This window comes from Helicoverpa zea, chromosome 28 (assembly GCF_022581195.2).
Source record: "Helicoverpa zea isolate HzStark_Cry1AcR chromosome 28, ilHelZeax1.1, whole genome shotgun sequence".
Taxonomy (NCBI): domain Eukaryota; kingdom Metazoa; phylum Arthropoda; class Insecta; order Lepidoptera; family Noctuidae; genus Helicoverpa; species Helicoverpa zea.
The window spans coordinates 5,046,771-5,067,915 of NC_061479.1; the positions used below are offsets into that span (position 1 = coordinate 5,046,771).

Below are 21,145 nucleotides of genomic sequence, written 5' to 3' on the forward strand. Positions count from 1 at the left end.
TTGGCATTTGCCCAGTAGTGGGAGTGGTCAAAATAGGTTCTTTACTTAACTCTTAACATGAAATCCAAATATTTTTGAAATCGGTCCCTGGGGTCCGGAGAAAACCCGGTTCTAATATTCCACATGAACAGTCGCTTTACAAAGCTTGTGTCATTTGTCCAGTAGTGGGAGTGATTGAAATAGGTTCCTTACTTCACTTTTAACATGAAATTAAAATATTTTTGAAATCGGTCCCAGGGGTCCCGAGAAAAACCGGTTCAAATGTTCTCCTTAGATAGTCACTTAACAAAGTCTTTGGCATTTGCCCAGTAGTAGGAGTGGTTGGAATAGATTCTTTACTTCACTCTTAACAAGAAATTAAAATATTTTTGAAATCGGTCCCTGGGGTCCGGGTGAAAAACCGGTTCTAATATTCCACATGAACAGTCGCTTTACAAAGCCTGTGCCATTTGCCCAGTAGTGGGAGTGGTTGGAATAGGTTCTTTAATTCACTCTTAACAAGAAATCAAAAAATTTTTGAAATCGGTCCCAGGGGTCCCGAGGAAAACCGGTTTAAATGTTCCACATGAACAGTCTGTTTACAAAGCCTATGCCATTTGCCCAGTAGTGGAAGTGGTTGGAATAGGTTCTTTAATTCACTCTTAACAAGAAATCAAAAAATTTTTGAAATCGGTCCCAGGGGTCCCGAGAAATTAATCTGATAAGACTTTTCTGCCAAATAAGTCTTAATCATAATTATGTATATTGTCAATCTCAATGCTCAGGATCTCGCTGTCAGGATCCAGTACTGGAAAATGTTGGAATGGGTTTTTTTACTGTGATTTTCAAATAAATTCTAAAGCGTTGGATTCTAATAAGAACCGACAATGATTTTCTGAAAAAAAGGTAATTACCGCAATATTTTTGAATTTATGGTTTAAATCTACAAGGCGCCTGCGCTATGAGCTATCTTCTAAAAAAATCTTATCAAGACGAATAAAATAAGCTCGAACATGAGGTAGTTAGTAGATACCGTTGAGGAGTTCCCTCGTCTCTCTGTCGTCTCCATTGTCAGGTCAGATCTTAACCTTTACAGTTTTGTGGTGTCTGAGACATTTACCCGAATGACAAGGTTTTACTCGATATGTGTCTACAATTTTCGAGAGTCGCTCCCGATTTTTTTTAGAGATTCCATCACCAGACCCTGGGCCGGATGACAAAGGAACCATTGAGGAAGTAAGCCCTTTCAAACAATAAAATAATTGTTGAAATCGGTTGGTAAACGACGGAGTTATGCACGTACAAACGTAAAAAGAATACAAATGAATTAAGAACCTCCTCCATTTTTGGAAGTCGGTTAAAAAAAAGTTGTCGTGTACAATACCTCGTATTTGTCAATGAATATAATTCATTTCAATTAAGGTAATAAAAGTGGAACAGTTAAGAGTTCGTAAGCTTATTTTATGTAATATTGAATAATAGTCAAACCATTTTTTCTCAGGACTCCCGGGATAGATTTCGAAATGCTTTGGTCTGGGACCTAATATAAGCCTATGGAACATAATACACTATGCAGTTACTGTGGGCAACACTTGAGCCCAACTTCCATACAAAGAATAGCATTGTCCTTTTCTAGAGTTACTTCAATTTTATTATTCTTTTGCCAGTTATTTGGATAAGCTATTAAGAAAAAAATAACACAATCTATACACTGGAAAACATAGAATATACCAAAAAAATAATAGAAATAGGTAATAAAATGAAAGCTCTAGCTAGAAATACTTTATTTTATTCCATTATAGTGATAAGGCTTCGGATTAGCCTTTTCAGTAAAATAAATTATAATAAAAGTATTATTAGTAGAGTATAAACTGTGTTATGATTGACTTATTGTTTTTTCAATTGGTTTTCAAAAGGGAACTATTGAGAATCTGTTAGAGAATCGTAAATTTTTTTAAAGTACCTACCGATAAGTAGAAGATGAAGCAGTCAGTATGTGATCCTTAGAAAATAAAAATCCTGAAGAAAACTTTAAGTAAAGTAACGCTTACATGGGTCGTCCCCCCGTAACTCTTAGCATCAAGTCCAATAAGAAGGCCGGGAAGAAATGTACGAATATAGCAGATATACGGAACATTAGCAGAGTCGGCACGAATTTCAGATGAGGGTACCTGAAAAATTATAAATTAATTTTAAAAATATTAGAACTGTATTGGCCTTACTACAAAAACTTAAACACGTGTTTTACACTTGTCTAATAAAATTGTGGCTGCAAAATGAACCATATGTCAACGTCATAATTTGTCATTTTTTTAGACAAGTCTTAAACTGACGTTTAAAAGTTTTTGTGGTAAGACGGTATACATATTAATATCATAAAGCTGAAAACAGTTTGTTTAAATATGAGGATTTAATATTTTTTGTAATTTTCCAAGTGGATTAGGTCTCCTGGACCATTAAAAAACGTGCCTAATTTTTCATCTCATTAGGTGGTGTGGAGTAAGATATAATATTTCTGATAATAATGATTTTAATGAAGTATGCATTATTTATATTTAGAGTTGAAAATATCAATTTTTGGAAGGAGAGTCAGACTTCAGTGATAATATAGTTTTTATGATGTATTTTATGATATAAATATCATGTCTTAAGAAAAGTATGAGAATAAGGAATAAATTGTAGAACTCCATATAACAAAAAAATAGCTAATATTGCTAATCAGTAAAAGAATATGCTGGCAATTTTTTTTTCTCAAAAAAAGTACTTCGACTTTGTAGCTTACTTGTTTTTAAGTTTACTACGTAAATAAATCTCTTCTTCTTCCGAGCCGTTTTCCGTTTTTTTCCGGGTCGGCTTCCAGTCTAACTGGATGTAGCTGAGTATCAATGTGCCACAAGGGCTACGTAAATAAATGGTTAAATAAATAAATAACTTACCAAACAGCGCTTTTCAGCGGATATTTATGCAGCATATTGTTAACGGTGTTGTCTAACATCGTCCAGGTGAACGGGTTGCAAGTTGATGACGAACAGTGGTATACTGTCAGACCAGATCTGAAAATAAAATTATTTGTATTAATAATATGAATAAACAGTAATTAAATGGAAATGTGGTATATCCTACGGGTGTTGGTAGAACAAATTCCAGTAATTTCGTAGCTAATAAGTATAATAGTGCACTGTATAAATTACAACACTTAGGAATGACCGAATTAACAAATGATGTCCTCCTAGCTGATTATCGGCTACGGCGGCTGTTCTCATATAAGGAGATTAGCCAACTGCGCAGGACATATTATAGTGCACAAGCATTTGCTTGGACTGCGGTGCACTCACTATTCCTTCACTGTCATAGCGCGATGGGACGACAATCCGACACGACCGGAAAGAGGTCAGGCGCAGGACCGACATTTACGTGCTCTCCCATGCACGGGTGAATCAATCACTAGCTTCCAGGCTGCTTTGTGAAAGTGTTCTAAAACCCACAAAGCGATTTCGGCCCGACTCGGGAATCGAACCCGAGACCTCGTGCTCAGCAGCCGCACTTGCGTCAGCTAGACCAACGAGGCAGTTCACAAATAATGAAATGAACAAATAATGCGAAATGCGCGGTCGAGCGTTTCCGCCCGCGGTCGCCCGCCCATAGATAATACACTATATAGAGATAGATACGCAACTCATCGTTCAAAACAACTTACTAGCGTGAAAGTTAACGGGCCCCCGTCACAAGATGGCGTGGTTACTTCATGTATGGTTAGGGTAGATGGCGCTTTTCAAGAGTTCTCTTAAATATGTTTTTAAATTTGAAAATTGAAATCACTGTTTTAAATTCAATTTACTGTAAATTGAATTTAAAACAGTGATTTCAATTTCCAGTTCCAGTTTCCAGTTTTCAGTTTCCAACTTCTAGTCTAGTCAATAATATTATGGGAGATAATAAAAAAACAAAAGATAAAGAGTACATTTATCGGCTAAGTATATTTTATTTCCTTTTTTTATGTGTATTACAATATTTAAATGCTTGTAACTTAATTTCATCATTTACATCGAAATTTGTTATTTTTCCGTTAATTATTCTATTAACCCCGGTGCACCAACTGTGAATGATTAAATTAATTGACATATTAATTATAAAATCAATTAATTTATTTTTATGAACTATACAAGTAATTATACTAAAATCACAATGGCAATTGATGTAAAATTTCATTTTTTCTTTCAGATATTTTATTTCAGGTGAATCTCGTAAACATGCAACAATCATATAATATATTTCATTTAATAATTTTATAAAATCATCACATGCATTAAATAAGGATTTTTTCGTATAATCTATTTCATAATTAAATGATTCAAAATCAATTTCCTTTCTTAATATATCATTAGTACATGTTCCACATTTTTTGAACACTTTACATTTCGATTTTTTTACAATGTATCCTGCTACATATTTTTTTGATTCGGCATGCAAAATCGAGTCATTCCATTTAATTTGGTTCATTGTATTAATTAAAGAATCAATAGGAAAATCACCACTAACCAATTCAATTTCATTGTTTTGTTTTTCAGCAAGAAGATCTTTGAAAGATTGCAGTGATTTATTTTCATCTTTTTCACAGTTGGCACTTACAGAATGGGGCGAATTTAAATTATTAAGTAACAAAGTTTTGAACGCATTAATAAATTGTAGGCACGAGGGATTAACATTTCGTATCCCATTACTTCTAATGTTACAAAAAAAATTTTCAAGAGGGTCCTGATTGAAATTTCTGGTTAAAAGGCTAGTAACTTTATATTTGATTTTTAAAAACTCCCACATTTCTTTAAACGTTTTAATATTGTGGATCCAATTTTGAAGGGATGGCACTTTTTCATATCTTACTTCTTCTGTACCATCCCGTTTTTTTTTTATAGTTTTAAAAGTCATTGAATCCAATATAGGAACTACCTCTGTCCATAATCTAAAATGAGGAGAATTATTCATTACACACCCCTTGAAAATTTTTGGATCACCTGTATATGAATGTCCATTGAAAGAATCAAATAGTTTGTCCATAATGAGTAGAAAATCAGCAGTTTCTTCGCACTCCGCCGGAAGAAGGTTGTGTTCTGAAACAATATATTAAATAAGTACTAGAATACAGTTCATATCAATCTTTTTTGCTATTGTGGACCGAAATTAAAGAAAAAAGAAAGAAAATACATTTATTCGACCCAGATTAGGGGCACACAATAAAAAAACAAAAATACAAAAATTTAATTAAAAAATTAAACGGTGTGCCTCACGGCTGTGTCGAAAAGGCACAAACTTACAAACTTTAAAGTGGCAGTAACGATTTACTGTGCGTCTTTATCAGTTGGTTCAGTAAATAGTTGTGGGTGTAAATATAATTAGTAAGAAACCAACATTAAACTATATTTTGTAGTTTCATAATGTCTCAAATTTTTATTTCAATATGATAATTTTAATTTATTATTTCATTTCAATTTATAATGTTATTCCAACAATATATCTTATGCATCTTAAATATTGACATAGCCAATTTTAGATAAATTATTAGATATGAATTGTATTTTTATTTTGAATTTTATCGAGAGAAATAGCATCTCAATTGTTTGTTTTTAAATATTTTTGAACTTATAAATGTAGCCAGGACATCTAATATTATTTTAAAGAAAAATAATGAACTTTCTAATTTGTCTGTGGAGAATGAAGATGGTTAAAAACATGTAAATTAAAAATAAAAATCTAATTTAGTAAATTAATAGCAATTTTTTTTAAATATAGAGAAAATAATGAGAACAATAAAAAGCATACTTACTTGCTAAGAATCTCAATGCTGATGATACCCTTTGGCTGAAAACTTGTGCAGCATATTTCACTTTCATTTTTGGAATTTTCTCTTTATTAACATGGTTTTCTGTTAATTTATTAACAAGCCTAATTTCATCATCCCCAACATCTAACTTCAACAGCATCTCCAAATGTTCCCACTTTGCATACTTTGTTTTCCCATCTTGTACAAATTTCAAATGTTTGGCGAGTAAATTATTTCTCATTCCCTTTAAAAGATGTGGAGGATCAAATAATGGGAAGACCTTTTGGTCTTCAAACTCGAAGGCTTGGGTCCTATATTCATTACCCTCTTGTAAATATTTGCGTTTTGTGTCTTCTTGAAGACTTTTTATCACAGAAATATTTGTGGCTGATTGGTCACATATAGTGGCAATAACTATCAATCCAGTATTGGAGATTTCTTTTATTATTGTTTTGATCAGCTTCTTTAAATCGTCCTTTTTCGTGGCACCTTGGCAAAATGAAAAGCATAAAGGTTGTTTCACTTTGCTTTTTATACCCTTGATCATAAAGACCAAGGCATGATCTGCGAGTTTTTTTGTTTGTCTGTGCCCAAAATCTTCAAAACCAGTTATCTGTTTTAGGGCAGGGTTGTAAAAAACACCCGGAGCCAATGATACCTCATCAAACAGTAAATTGACCAACTTTTTTTCTGCCGGCAATTTTGCTACTGTAGCTTTTAAATTTTTAAATATATCAGGATTGAAGCCTGGTTTCAGTTCAAATTTACTCAACATTTTTTGTAGGCTGCGCTTTGATGGCAAGACAAACATTTTTCGCATGAGGTTGTAAGCTTTCTGACTCTGTTTGTAAATGGTCAATGCCATGATTTTTTCGTTAAATGTAAATCGCCTGCCTCGTGGTTTCTTTTTCCATTTCATTTGGAGGGAAGTAAATATTTTTATTGTTGCAGGCATTTTATTTAACTCTTTCAAAAATGATTTTGATGTGGAAATTTTCCTTGCAGAGAGTTTCTTGTTATTTTGTTCCTTATATTTCTTTTTCAGCTTCAATACTTTCTGTTTTAACTTTATTATCTCCTTCTCTTTGGAGGTGACGACTCGTTTTAAATATTGACAAGTCCCTCTTTTCCTAGAACCTGTAATTTAAATTATGTTACACCTCAGATCAAAGAAATAGTGTTACACAAAGTTTTAATAGAATTGTGATAAAAATATGTTACATAATATTGTTCTGTTATTATATTATGACCAGAGATTGGAATAGGTAGGCTTCGAGGAACAGATACAAAAAGTGGAGACTTCCCTACAACAGCAGATACAAGCTTGATAAATATTTTTTATGGGGATTTTATGGGTAAACAAAAATGGATATAAAGAAGATCATTCAGACTCCATACATTTTTGGGCCTTTTCTACCAACGAAAAAAAATGGTATGGATGGTTAGAACTAGCTATTTGGATGAATAATTATTATGACACATAAGTTGTAGGATTATATCAAGTTATTATTATTAATCCATTTAATTCAGGTTTACAAGTTCGGAGATTTGTTATTGTCTTACATTTATTGATTCCTGCAAGTGCGGAAATAATCCTACCTAAAATTATAAACGCGAAAGTTTGTAAGTTTGGATGATGTTTGTTACTCTTTCACGAAAAAACTACTGAACGGCTTTGGATGAAATTTGGTATGTAGATAGCTTATACCCTGGAATTAGACATAGGCTATTTTTTATTCCGGTATACGCGGGTGAAACCGCGGGACGCAGTTAGTATGAAATAATCCTATACTAGTACTAATATTATAAATGTTGTGAGGATGTTTGTTCCTCTTTCCCGCGAAAACTACTAAACGGATTTAGATGAAACTTTACAGTAATATAGCTTATAAAAAATGTAATAACACATAGGCTTCACTACATAGTATAAAACAAAGTCGCTTTCTCTGTCCTTATTTCCCTATGTACGCTTAAATGCCCACTCTCTCTCTCTGCAAGAAGTTTTATGACCCTACAGTGGAAACAAATTGGAATCCTGATGATGGAAAGAAAAACCTAATGTTACAAGTCAAAGGTCAATTGTCAATAAAAATATTTACCTTTAGGGCGTTCAGCTGTCTGTAATGCATTCTGTACATCACTATGATAGTGGGTAGAGCTGGATGGCTCAATGACAGCAAGTTTATCTTGCGAAATGTTTAATAAATTCGACATGTCTGCCTCGACATGTCCCGATGGACCTTCAAGAGTTTGACCAACTGGTAATGTAGATAAATCTGCAAAAGGATGAAATTATTTATAGTTACTGTATAATTATGTAGAATATAGAACAATATTCATTTAATTCTTAGAAGATAGCATGTTGCATCAATTATTTTTGGTATATAATATTCATTTTATTTTCTTCTAATTAGGATTAGATTATTCAGTAGAAAATTTTATTTAATATTTGAGGAACAATTTTGTTATTACAGCGAAGGCAAAGAAATGTGGTTTTGTTTCTATTAAGATTTAAATAACATAAGACATCTAAATAGTAGGTACCTAGAGTTGGTATTGCATTTGGAGTAAGTCGGTGACTGGCTGAACGGTAACACTCTTCAAAATGTCTGTCGCAAAATCGAATTTGGTTATAAATGTAGATGTCGCCTTTCTCTTGTAAAGCTTTATCTAGTACTTTTTTCCACGAGTTAAACTTTTCCAAATGTGGGTATTCAGGTTTAGGAAATCGGTGCAATGGGCCTGAAATCAAGAAGTTTTTATACATGAACAACTCACTCTCATTAAAATACCGTAATAGATATCATCATCATATGTATAAAATTTTAGTAATGTACTGTGATACCATCCTTGAATATTAATCTAACACTAGAAATAATAGCTGAGGTCTAGCAGTACTAGAACAGGAACACCACAGTTGAAGTAAATAAAATCACAGTAGCATAGCATGGGGGTGCCGAGGGGGCCATGGCCCTGGGTGGCGCTACTCTAGGGGCCGGCACCGCCGCCTAGCTGCAGCATCAAGCCAAGTAGAAGCTGATAGCGTTGACAGTAGAGGCAAAGGCATTTTTTGCCGCCTTTACATTGTCAGTTCCTATTTATGCCACCCCATAATACAATTTTCTTGAGAAGAGTCACTATACATTAAAGGTTGTCTGTAAAAGATCGCTTTTAGCGATAAGACCACCCATTGTTACACCCCTTTTAGTTATTAAGTTTTAAATTGTAATTTGTTATGGTGTACATAGTGTGTATAGATACCACCACCACCACCATAACAAATACAACAAGATAGATAGATATCTATCTATACTTCTAGCCTACCTCCCAATAACTTCTTGTCTACTAAAAGAAGATCTAACCTATCAGGCAGGCAGGGTACTAAATTTTTCGACTCGCTCTTGAATTTTTACATCTGCTTGTTTTTCGTTTAATTTGACAATAAATGCTTAGTCCACACAAGGCTTTATGTTTTTTGAGCTTTAAAGGAAAATCTAACATATCCTAGTTTGCAAAAAATATTGTTGCATGCTGTATGAATCGACAAAGTTATACATAGATCATTAGTGTATGAATCAACAAAATCCTAGGTAGGATGCTAAAATTTTCACACTGCTGCACTACATATCAAAGAGAGCCAGTAACAATTTCTGAAAGTATTCCTTCCAGCACCCTAGTGAATCCCAAAATCATGGGCTGAGACCGCACCTGGTCATGAGTCGATATCAATAATAATTCTTTCTTGCCAAAACCATCTTTAGAATTTTATTAAATTGTAGTCATTTGAATTTAAATAAGTACCTAAATAAGGGGGCTCGCCCCTAAGACTACCCACTGACCGGCAGCTAAATATACCTGCGCCCCGGGCGGCGGAATCCCATGCTACGCCACTGTAAAATCATAGTTTTAAAACCTGATGAAGTTATTTGGTCAGAGGGTCGTCTAGAGCGGGCTTTGTCTTATACGTAGATTCCGAGTCTTTTGATTGGATATAAAAGTTAATGTGCAGTTTCAATTGTTTGTGTAGGGTCAGGACAGGAGTGTGTGTGGTAGTGCATCTTAGATTTTTGATGACTCAAGGACTATGATGACCACAGATTGCACGGATGACAATAATGGATATTGTGCAGCCTATCAGCAAAAGATAAATTACGTGCATTATAAAGTTAAAAGTTTTGAACTTACCGTCATTGTCACAATCAAAGTAGCACTTATATCTTGACGTTGATGGCATTCCGCCCCTAAGACGATCCACTGGACGCATTTTCTAGTCCTAAATACGGTGCCGGGTCAATGTAAAAGCAGTCGATCGAGGTTCCAAAATACAAAGCCGGGTCAATGAAAATGCAGTAGATCACAGGTCCAAAATACGAAGCCAGGTCAATCACAGAAGCAGTCAGTATCAGAGTCCAGGAACACGCAACAATCGTAATAAAAAAACCAGAAAATAACACTCAGAATAAACCAACACGTTAGAAAACGGAAAACGGTTTAATTTAAAAGTATGGTCGACTGTCAATGTCAATCGTCAGTGTTTCAAGTGGTTTCAAGTAGTGTGATTATTGTGATTAACTAAGACGTCCTCATAGATAAAAAAGAATTAAAAATAAATCATAAAATTATTTAATTACAATATTTGTTAATATTTCTAATCACAAAACTTTTTTTAGATTTGTTATTAAATCGATGAAATATCGGTCTAAGGTGCAGTGACATCTAGTGACTAAAACGAAGTACAAATACCCAAGTTACGGGGCATCCGTCACTAGATGGCGCATTTCTAAAAAAAAACCTCAGAAAATTATTGTACTTCAGTTGCATCCCCATGCGCCCGCCAACGTGATGTTCTCAACAGTAATCATATTTAAAAAAGGTTTGAGAATATAATGTAACAGCTAAATAGATTTTGACAAAACTGTGCAGTATGTGGCTTATTCATGAAAAGGCTACTTTCTACATTTTTTATCCAGGTACAGAAAATAGAAACTGGTGAACAGGGGTTTTGAGTGATCTCTGTGTACATTTTGAAATGTTCATAGTGCTGATTTTCAGCCTAGTTTGATTTACTAATAATAATAAATATAGACCATTGCGCCATAGAGGTCGTCAGACGTCAATGGTCACCAAGCCGGACTGCCGAATCTGAGGTCCCGGGTTCGATTCCCGGTTCGGTCGACATTTGTGTGATGAGCATGCTTGTTGGCCGTGGTCTGGGTGTTACAATGTGTATTTATAAATATGTATATGTGTAGCTATATGTAGTTTATCAGTTGTGTTAGCACCCATAACACAAGTTAATTAATAACTTACCATGGGGCTAACCAACCGTGTGTGAAAAGGTGTCCCGACATTATTTATTTATTTATTAATAAATCAATTTTTATTCAGAAACAGCTTATAATCTAGTGTTAGTACATACATTTAGGCAACACATTAATTAAACATCCATCCTCTGAGCCTTTTCCCAATCATGTTGGGGTCGGCTTCCAGTCTAACCGGATTCAGCTGAGTACCAGTGCTTTACAAGAAGCGACTGCCTATCTGACCTCTTTAACCCAGTTACCCGGGCAACCCGATACCCCTTGGTTAGACTGGTGTCAGACTTACTGGCTTCTGACATTAATTAAACATTTTTATATAATCATGTCATGACAAATACACAAAATAAAATTATTAATTGTTTTGTTTCTGTTTATTAAGATGCAGGTGAAAAATTGGGAAACACCTCAACTGTACTTGAGTATCTTGATAGAACTTTTTACACAAAATAATTACCATTATTATATTTACATTGTTTTTTTTTTTAAAGGTCTGTCAAAATTGAGTTGCCTTAAACCTTTAGTTAAGCGCTTAAAATGGCGTATAGTTAAATAAATGGAGTAGAGTTAAAATAAAGTATTAAGATAATATAATATAATTGACCATAACAGGTAATTATTGTTATATTAGTTGTAAGATTTTATAATGTAACTGCTGTTCCTTAAAATAATAAATAATAATAATAAGAAAAAAGTCGTGGTGGCCTAGTGGGCAAAGAACCAATCTTTCGAGTATGAGGGCGCGGGTTCGATTCCAGGTCAGGCAAGTACCAATGCAACTTTTCTAAGTTGGTATGTACTTTCTAAGTATATCTTAGACACCAATGACTGTGTTTCGGATGGCACGTTAAACTGTAGGTCCCGGTTGTCATTGAACATCCCTGGCAGTCGTTACGGGTAGTCAGAAGCCAGTAAGTCTGACACCAGTCTAACCAAGGGGTATTGGGTTGCCCGGGTAACTGGGTTGAGGAGGTCAGATAGGCAGTCGCTTCTTGTAAAGCACTGGTACTCAGCTGAATCCGGTCAGACTGGAAGCCGACCCCAACATAGTTTGGGAAAAGGCTCGGAGGATGATGTTCCTTAAAATAATAAAATAATATAAACTCACTTGCTCTTGGCAGCCTCCCAGCCGGCGACTAACAACTGATTGATGACGACATCCACAGGAATATAATCCGCTACCTTCTCTTTAGCCAGGGGCAAGCGACGGACTACACCTGGAAATATAGATAAAAGTAGTATAAATATATTTATTTTTAATGAATATTAATTCATATTTATCTATACTAAACAGGATTTTTTTTGGTAAAGAATCTTAACACCGCGATGTAGAAAAATTACAATTCGGCACAGCGCCATCTGTTATCGAATTGCGGTACTAACGGTAAAACATTGTTGACTTTGTCAATTATGTATGGCAGTTTCACGTAGTCTTATAAATAAACAAATCTCTTGTAAATTCTTAAATTAATTAAAAGTCTTGTAAATTATGTAAACAGAATAGACACTCTGAAAGTACGGAACTGATTCGAACAATTCTTTCACTGTTGGGTATTTAGACTCATCCTCCGAGCCTTTTTCCCAATCATGTTGGGGTTGGCTTCCAGTCTAACCGGATTCAGCTGAGTACCAGTGCTTTACAAGAAGCGAATGCCTATCTGACCTCCTCAACCTAGTTACCCGGGCAACCCGATACCCCTTGGTTAGACTGGTGTCAGACTTACTGGCTTCTGACTACCCGTAACGACTGCCACGAATGTTCAATGACAGCCGGGACCTACAGTTTAACGTGCCATCCGAAACACAGTCAATGGTGTCTAAGATATACTTAGAAAGTACATACAAACTTAGAAAAGTTGGTGCTTGCCTGACCTGGGATCGAACCCGCGCCCTCATACTTGAGAGGTTGGTCCTTTACCCACTAGGCCACCACGACATTGTTGGGTATTTAAACTATTCCCGAGTAACATAGGATATATTTTGTACGGGAAGAAGTTAGCCCGGCACGCGAAAATGTTAAAATAAGAGTGAAAACCAGTGCAAGTGCAAACTACCTAATTTGTAAAAAGCCAATTAAACTTTTGCTGTAAGAATTTTGAAGTTCATAACTTAATAATATTGCCTTTCAAACACTTATAATTAATAAGCCGCGCGCATTAACTAATATGGTGGGCCATAAGGCCATAACTTACCTTTAGCTGCCCCCATCAGGAAGCCTTGAGGACCAACTTTAGAGCAAGTCCAGCCGGGAATTGGCTCCTTCCAAGACGCCACAACTGAAAAATATTAAGAAAAATACATTTCACTTAAGCTAATTGACATAATACAATATTAATAGTATCCAATACGAATCATACTTATTTAGAAATAAGGTAATCCCTTTTTTTTTCCTTTCAATGGACTTCCTTTCTGAAGATTAAGAAAATAATATTTTTGTTAATTAAGTATTAAACTAAGCATAAACAATCTTAAAGCGTCAAAAATCTTAATGACCTTTTATCTAACAACTCAGTTAATTATTTTTTACAGTCCATTCACACTAGCGGATTTTTTTTTATTTTTTCCGCTCGGTCTTTCTGAGCGACTATGCTGCAAAGAACAGTCTCTTAAATTAAGGGTGAAAAATAAAGATATACTTTTTAATATTTTTTTAATACTTACTCATAGTAGGTCTAACAATAGTGCAGGGGAACATATCAATACATTTGATGACCTCATGCTCAGCCAAGTGCTTTGTAAATGTGTATGTGTTGGGATGACTTTTCAGTAATCTGTGAAGAAAATGAAAAAATATATTATTTTACTGGCTGATAGGATTTTTATACATCAGAATAACATAAAGGCTACTTTTTTAGCAAGTCCGGTGCGGGAAGTAGTTCTGTAAGGAAGTGACTGAAGCCACTTATTCTGATTAATTAGGCTACTAGCACAGTTTTCGTGCTCCAACTATGATGAAGTCGGTTAAAAAGCAAACGAAATATGGTCTGCCTCAAAAAAAGTATTAAATATCAAAAATATATATGTTAGAGAATCTTTAACAGGCTTCTTTAAGTAAAGTTTTTGAAAACTGGCCATTTAGTAACGCAAAATACACTTACTTATGCTCAATCTGCAGTAAAGACTCATCATTCAGGGTTTCCACTAGCGAGATAACTTTCTGTGCATCTTCCGGTGCCTCATACACCTTCTCATGAGCTTCAGTTAAGAACGAGTTCACATAAGCTGATGATACGTGGATCATTACCTGGAAATTACATGTAATATGGTTTTATTATTGTCATTGAACATCCTTGGCAGTCGTTACGGGTAGTCAGAAGCTAGTAAGTCTGACACCAGTCTAACCAAGGGATATTGGGTTGCCCGGGTAAATGGGTTGAGGGCTCCAGCACTGGTACTCAGCTACATCTGGATTGACTGGAAGGCGAACTCAACATAGTTGGGAAAATGTCTCGGAGGATGATGGTTTTATTATTGTAGTAGATAATATGTTTAACATAAATAGATATGTATGTTATAACATTTTTATGGATGTAATGTTTTGTGTGTAGGTTTATTATTTGTTTTAAAGTAATTATGACAATACTTGTGACGTTAGATTTCAAATTGAAGTATGTCCAAAATCTTTAATTCATAAAAAGTGATTTTCTTTTCTGTTCGGGTAAGACTTTTTATTATCTGATTTTGAGGGTGGTGTGACTATCAAAAATCGGATTCTCTATCATCCTTTCTATCATTGTTTCTATGATTTTTTTATAGATTACGAGAAAAACGAATTTTTAATTTGGATTTAGGTTTATTTTGTCAAAATGAACCATGTCCTTTGGACTTAGCTTTATTTGATCTAACAGAATACTGGACTTAGTGCAGTTTGAATCAAAATATGATGCCATTTTGAACGATCACATCGCTCTGATTGGCTCAGTGCGACTTGCTGCATTTTGATATAACATGTCAAATGGACTTGGTTCAATTTGAAAAAAAGGGGTGTGTTTTAAACTTATTCTGCTTAAAAACTACAGCAACTTGGTTCAATTCGGTAAAATATTGTAAAAGATACTTCCCCTGCCTTTTAAATAAGAATAAAAGCTAACTTCATTTCAAAAGTGGACTTGATGTGATTTGAAATCTATATCCCACCAAAAACATTAAATGTAAAAAAAAGCCAATCCTCTACGCAATTCCTCCACCGTAAAAAGTTTTGAGATCGCATAGAAGCCAAGTCCTGTTCTACTTTATTTGTAATAATAAATCAATATTTTGTGACTATATCAATAGTTTCGTTCACTTTACAATAATATTGACTTGGCCATGAGCACAATAAACTGCAAATATAATACAGCATATCTTGGAGAGGTGAAAGTCAAACATGAAGTTTAATATCACAGAATTAAATACTTTTAGTTTATTCATTTGTTACTAAATGACCGACAGTCAGTTTCATCCAACATCAATGAACTGCACATGTACTATGGCGCATGTTTAGTCCATGGTGATCTCAAATTCCAATCAGTCCATAATCAGTCCAATCGTAAAATCATGTCCATATAGAATTTATCAACGCACATTATTTCAAGGAGCGACTTTTAACTTGTGCTCATGGCCAAGACAGTATTATTGTAATGTGAACAAAACTATTGATATAGTCACAAAATATTGATTTATTATTACAAATAAAGTAGAACAGGACTTGGCTTCTATGCGATCTCAAAACTTTTTACGGTGGAGGAATTGCGTAGAGGATTGGCTTTTTTTTACATTTAATGTTTTTGGTGGGATCTAATTTATTTTTTGTAGGTCTCTTTCTTCTCTAAGTATATAACAAATTAAATTAACTTACATGCAACTAACTAAATATATAACAAACTAAATATGTACACCTAAAGTAGCACGTAAACAATATTTTTTTTTACCTAAAAAAATTCGAAATTGTCGAATTTTTTAATCGAATAGCTTTTAGAATAAAAGAGATTTATTTCAGAGGTAGATGACGGTATCACATGAAATTATTTGATTTTTTTTTAAGTACTACTTATACTAAGCTATGTAACGAAACCATAGCGCGATTTAGACCAGGACAACGCCATCTATCGAGCGAGCATGCAGTGTTTATCGCACTGCATTAATATGAAAGATTTTATCATTATTCATTTCATTTAAACCTAGCTTTTTTATTCATATGTTGTATATTTAATACATAATAACAATATACCACTACGTAACAATAAAACAAATAGTAACAAAAATCTCTTTTCAAAAAACTACGTGTAATGACTCTAATATCCTTATATATAGCTGAGATAGGTATGTTTGTTAGAAACCATCCTCACCTTTATCCCAAAGTTAGTGATGATTGTAAATTTAGGCAGAGAGATCCTACTAAATTAAGAATGGAAAGATGTAGAAGTACCTTACATAAGAAAAGTAGTCGAATGATGGTAATTAACATATATAATAAAATTCCTAGAGAAATTAGAGAGCTACCTAAAGTAAAATTTAAAAAGAAGTTAAAAGCTTGGCTTATTGAAGGGTGCTTCTACACAATAGAAGAATACATTAATTATAGAAATTAGCTTTTATATATAAGCGTTATAGTTTTAAGCATGATTTATGTTATAATTTTCGCATGCCTACTGAAGGCGAGATATGTTGTGACTTTTTTTGTTTTTACCACCTTTTGTGTAAACCATATCTCGGCGAATAAATATTTTCATTTCATTTCATTTCATTTCAACATTTTGTACATAAATAAATAACAAAGTTATCAATGCAGTCAAAATTCATACACAATGTTCTTGAAAAACCACAAATATAAATTTGTTTCCTATTTTTTTATTAAGTTTTAAGGTTTTTATAATTTTCCCTTTATATGTAGCTAATAACCTACCTTGGTGCCAAATTTGAAGGTTCTAAGTTTCCTAGAAGTACCTTAGACTTTTGATGATCGGTCAGTGAGTCAGTGACAAAATGGTGTAACTTTGATCGCTCATAACTGGTAAACTATTTATTCAAATGTCTTGTAATTTTGAGACTGAGCTTGTTCTAATACTTACTCTAGGTCATCGAAAACCTAAACTCCTAGCTTTGTTCACATGGAAGATACAGGGGACTGAAATAGCCGCGAAACGCTTCGAGAAAAGATGGTACGGCCGTGCCCGCTTTGCTCGAGTCTTGGCTGGGGCACTGCCGTGCCCTCAGATTCACACTTATGGCTGACACTAGGCTGTAAATTATATAATTAATTGTTTTCAACTAATTGTTGTCATTAAAAAAGTACAATATACTTATATGCTGTAAGGTAAAATCTATTACTTTTTATCCCTCTTCAGATAAGCTATATTAAAAACTAGCTTCTGCCCACGACTTTGTACGTGGATTCTGTTCCTTATGCCAGCGATCAAAAAATCAAAGATTACAAATTATTGCCCATAAGCCCATTTACCAAAATAAATTATAGATTTTACATTGCCCAGGCTTAATACAATAAAATATATTAAAAATGTAAAGATTTTGATTGTTTGTTGGATGCATTAATCCTTTCATTATTTGATAGCCCATTTATAAAGGAATGCTATAATATGCTACATTTAATCTAGGTGTGTAGAGTTGTTCCCACGTTATGTAAGCGAAACCGTGGTTCAATAAATTACCTTCAGATCCTTAGCATCTTTACAAAGCTCCATAATCCTCCTGGTACCAAGCAGGTTAATATTAACAGTCGGCCTCAAACTCTCTTGGAAGTCTAGCGTAGCTGCGGAATGGATGACCACGTTGATATTGTCTATCAACATCTGTCTGTCTGCCGGGCTGAGACCGAGGTTAGCTTCACCGACGTCACCAGAAACGGGGATCAGCTTCTTGAAGATATCTGTTGAGTGGCTTTCTAGGAGTTTCTCAAAGACCTGTAAGTTTTAAATTTACATTATATCTGCACTGGCTACATTATATTCACTTTAAACAGCTTTATGTCTGTGGATAGACAATTTTACAGAGTTATACTTTATAATATATCATTGCAGTGATTTATGATTTAATTCTGTATTCTCAAAATTTCCTTTTGAAATTGTAAGGCTTTGACATTGTTAAGACCTGTTGCAAACCTGTGTTCATTATATTTTATTATGTTTGATTATTTTCCTCTGCCTTAGTTTATTTATATACCTAGTGGTACTACACATTGCTGTTCAACTTTTTATTTAACTACTTTTTAACATTAAACTTCCCAACATTACTTATTTTGATAAAATGCAGGCGATTTAACTTACCGGGTTTTTAGGGAATTCTTCCAGTCTCTCAGAGATCTCCTTGCCTTTCTTAGGTCTCATGAGCAGGTAAATCTTTCCAACATCAGGCATACATCGCAAAATCTTTTCAATAAGACACAAACCAACAAATCCAGTGCCACCGGTGATGAAAAAGTTCTTTCCCGCGTAAAAAGCACGAACTTGCGACTCGTCCGCCATTTTCACGAATTTTCTGCAACTTGCTCCGTTATTTCTAGTTTAAGACCTTTAAAAAAAGAAAAATCGATGTTATTAAAAAAGTTTACGACAAAAAAGTTTTGTTTCAGGTTTCTTTTGTCATTTTTGTCAAAATCTGACATTTGACTTTTGCTGTTGATTTTTTTTAAGGGTTTAGGGTTCAAAGCTTGGACTTTTGAGTTATGAAGTGCAAGTACATACAAAGTGCTGCCAAGATATTTGTATTTATTTCCCTTTGTTTTAACCAATGTGTGTTAATAATACTGAATTATTTCATTTACTTTCGGTCACTTTTATCTAGAGAACTTAAAAATTCTGGAAGACAATTTATTGTGTTTCTGTCGACTCTATAAGATACAGAAAATTTAATTCACAATATATTTAATGAGAAACTGATGATGGTCAATGAACAATCGTATGACTTTTTTCATAACAAAAGAATTTACAAGTTATAAATACTTGTTTTGAATTCTCTCTCGTTTTTATAATTCGTTAATTTTCAAAACAGTTTATTTTTCATGAGAAAGATCGCATCTTTTATTCAAGATAAGATGTTATCTTAAATTGAACAATAAACAAAAAGCCGTTTATGTTATTATCAAAATATTAAAATTAAAACATTTATTCATTTTATTTGCGAAGAAAATAATATGGGGGAAAAAACTTTGTAAACGTTATAAAAAACTACTTGTACGAACGAACTACGCACAAAGGAAATACTTAACTATTTCCATTCATTAGGAACTAGAAGGACCGATGTTTTTTCCTTTATTAAGTAGATCTAGGTGAACCGGTATTATTATTATTTATTCGCATTACTGGTTTTAAGGAGCAATTTACTTATAAGACGTGGTTTTTTCCAAAGTAATTTGAGCTTGGCAGGTTTTCAAGGGTTTTTTGCAATTGCTCTTGATTAACTAGTGTTTATTTTTATGGAAATTTTATCAATTTCGGTCGCTAAGAAACCTATTATCTAGCATGATTTCCCATATATAAAAAAAAAACAATAGGTAGGTGCAATTTATATACTGTAGGTAGAGGATTTACACATGTTTAAACATTGATTGTGTTTAAACTAATGCTAACAGAATTTAAGCGATAGGTATTCTTCTTAAAATAAGAGAGTTGCGTTATTACAATGACGTGTAATTTATGCTAACCAGCTAAAAATCCAGCAATTTCAATTTGCAAGAACGGTGATACCAGGGTTTGCTGTTATTAAAAGCTTCTCTATTTGAACATAATCTGCATAATTAATGATAATTATTATCCCTCCTTTAGATTGAGCATAGAGAAAAGAGTTATTTAAAGCCATACCTACAATTAAAGTATTTGTGTGTCCTCAGCTCGCACAGATACTTCTTTTATATTATATTAACAAGAAAATAAACAATTGGAAAAAATACAAAATAAAATGTCCGCCTGCGGGTCACCCTTGAGCAGTTGTAAAGTCAATATCTAATTATAAATTATGTTATCGACTACACAACCTTAGACCAACCTACATTAGTCTAAAAATAGCATTAATTAAGAGGACGAATTGGAATTTTTGGCGCCAAGGATCTCAATTTTTCTCAGTAAATACAAAACGGATCAAAATACAACTTGGTTACCTGAAAGTTCATGATATAAACCTTATTTTGTTAGACGTAGAAACATGATTAGGTAACTTTTATAACAGAGAAAAATATATCAAACATACCTCTTTTTAAAAAGACATTCACATATTATGGGCAAACGGGACCGATTTAAGCCTCTTAACTTTTTTAGTAGTTGAGTATATATATACATACTCTTTAAAATTGTAGAAGGAATTTTTATCAAATTATCATTTCTAAATAATAAAATTACAAAACCATTTTGTCGCTTACGACTTTTAGTTATAAGCTAGCGCGCGTATTGTAATCCTCGCCCCGCTCAGATGCTCCGACCCCTTTTGGCGCCTTAGATGCGCGTGCCGGTTATGGAATTATTGTTGACCAATTCGTCGCCTTAAGTGGCTTTTCCCCGCGGTTTCATCCGCGACCAAAAAAACTACCGCTTAAGAGTAAGAGTGACTAAAAATACACATCAGCTCTTGCTATTGTAAGTGTGGTCTTATCTGTAATCCGATCCAGCCTTTTCTGTAATTAGCCGGAGTACCTAAACAGAGGAGACATTTTGAAAAAAAATATGGACAAACGTACAGCGAATTTTAGTAAAACCACGGAACCCTTGTTTTATTGGGAAACCTAAAAAAGAATTATGTTAATGTGCACCTGCGTCAAACAGGCATTCCAGGTAATTCATTTGAATGGATTTTACCACATATTTTGGAAAACTACCTTGAATATAGCAGCCCTTTGGTTTCAACTTCTCAAGGCAAGCAACACTGTGACGTAAGGACGGACATGACAAGGTCAAAGTCCTAACTTCCGAAGCATATAATATGCAAATATAATACTGTAGGTATGCGTTACGCATATCGTGTATTTGTGAGTACGATACAAAGGTGAATGAATTTATTGATCAATGTAGGTACATGTTTGGGTCCAAAGATTCTTATTCTAGAA

The 21,145-nt window shown here is 33.9% G+C and overlaps 1 protein-coding gene across 1 annotated transcript in view; it reads right to left on the minus strand.

The window, feature by feature from the left end:
- LOC124643736 (putative fatty acyl-CoA reductase CG8306) overlaps positions 1–21,145 on the minus strand; it is a 47,199-nt gene that overhangs the window by 4,922 nt on the left and 21,132 nt on the right. The window contains exons 2-9 of the mRNA XM_047182796.1: positions 18,378–18,621; positions 17,763–18,014; positions 14,214–14,359; positions 13,777–13,886; positions 13,308–13,391; positions 12,224–12,332; positions 2,916–3,032; positions 2,031–2,150 (exon numbers count right to left, since the gene is read on the minus strand). Coding sequence (XP_047038752.1) covers positions 2,031–2,150; positions 2,916–3,032; positions 12,224–12,332; positions 13,308–13,391; positions 13,777–13,886; positions 14,214–14,359; positions 17,763–18,014; positions 18,378–18,575 — 1,136 coding nt within the window. The 5' untranslated portion in view covers positions 18,576–18,621. The remainder of the gene's footprint in view (positions 1–2,030; positions 2,151–2,915; positions 3,033–12,223; positions 12,333–13,307; positions 13,392–13,776; positions 13,887–14,213; positions 14,360–17,762; positions 18,015–18,377; positions 18,622–21,145) is intronic.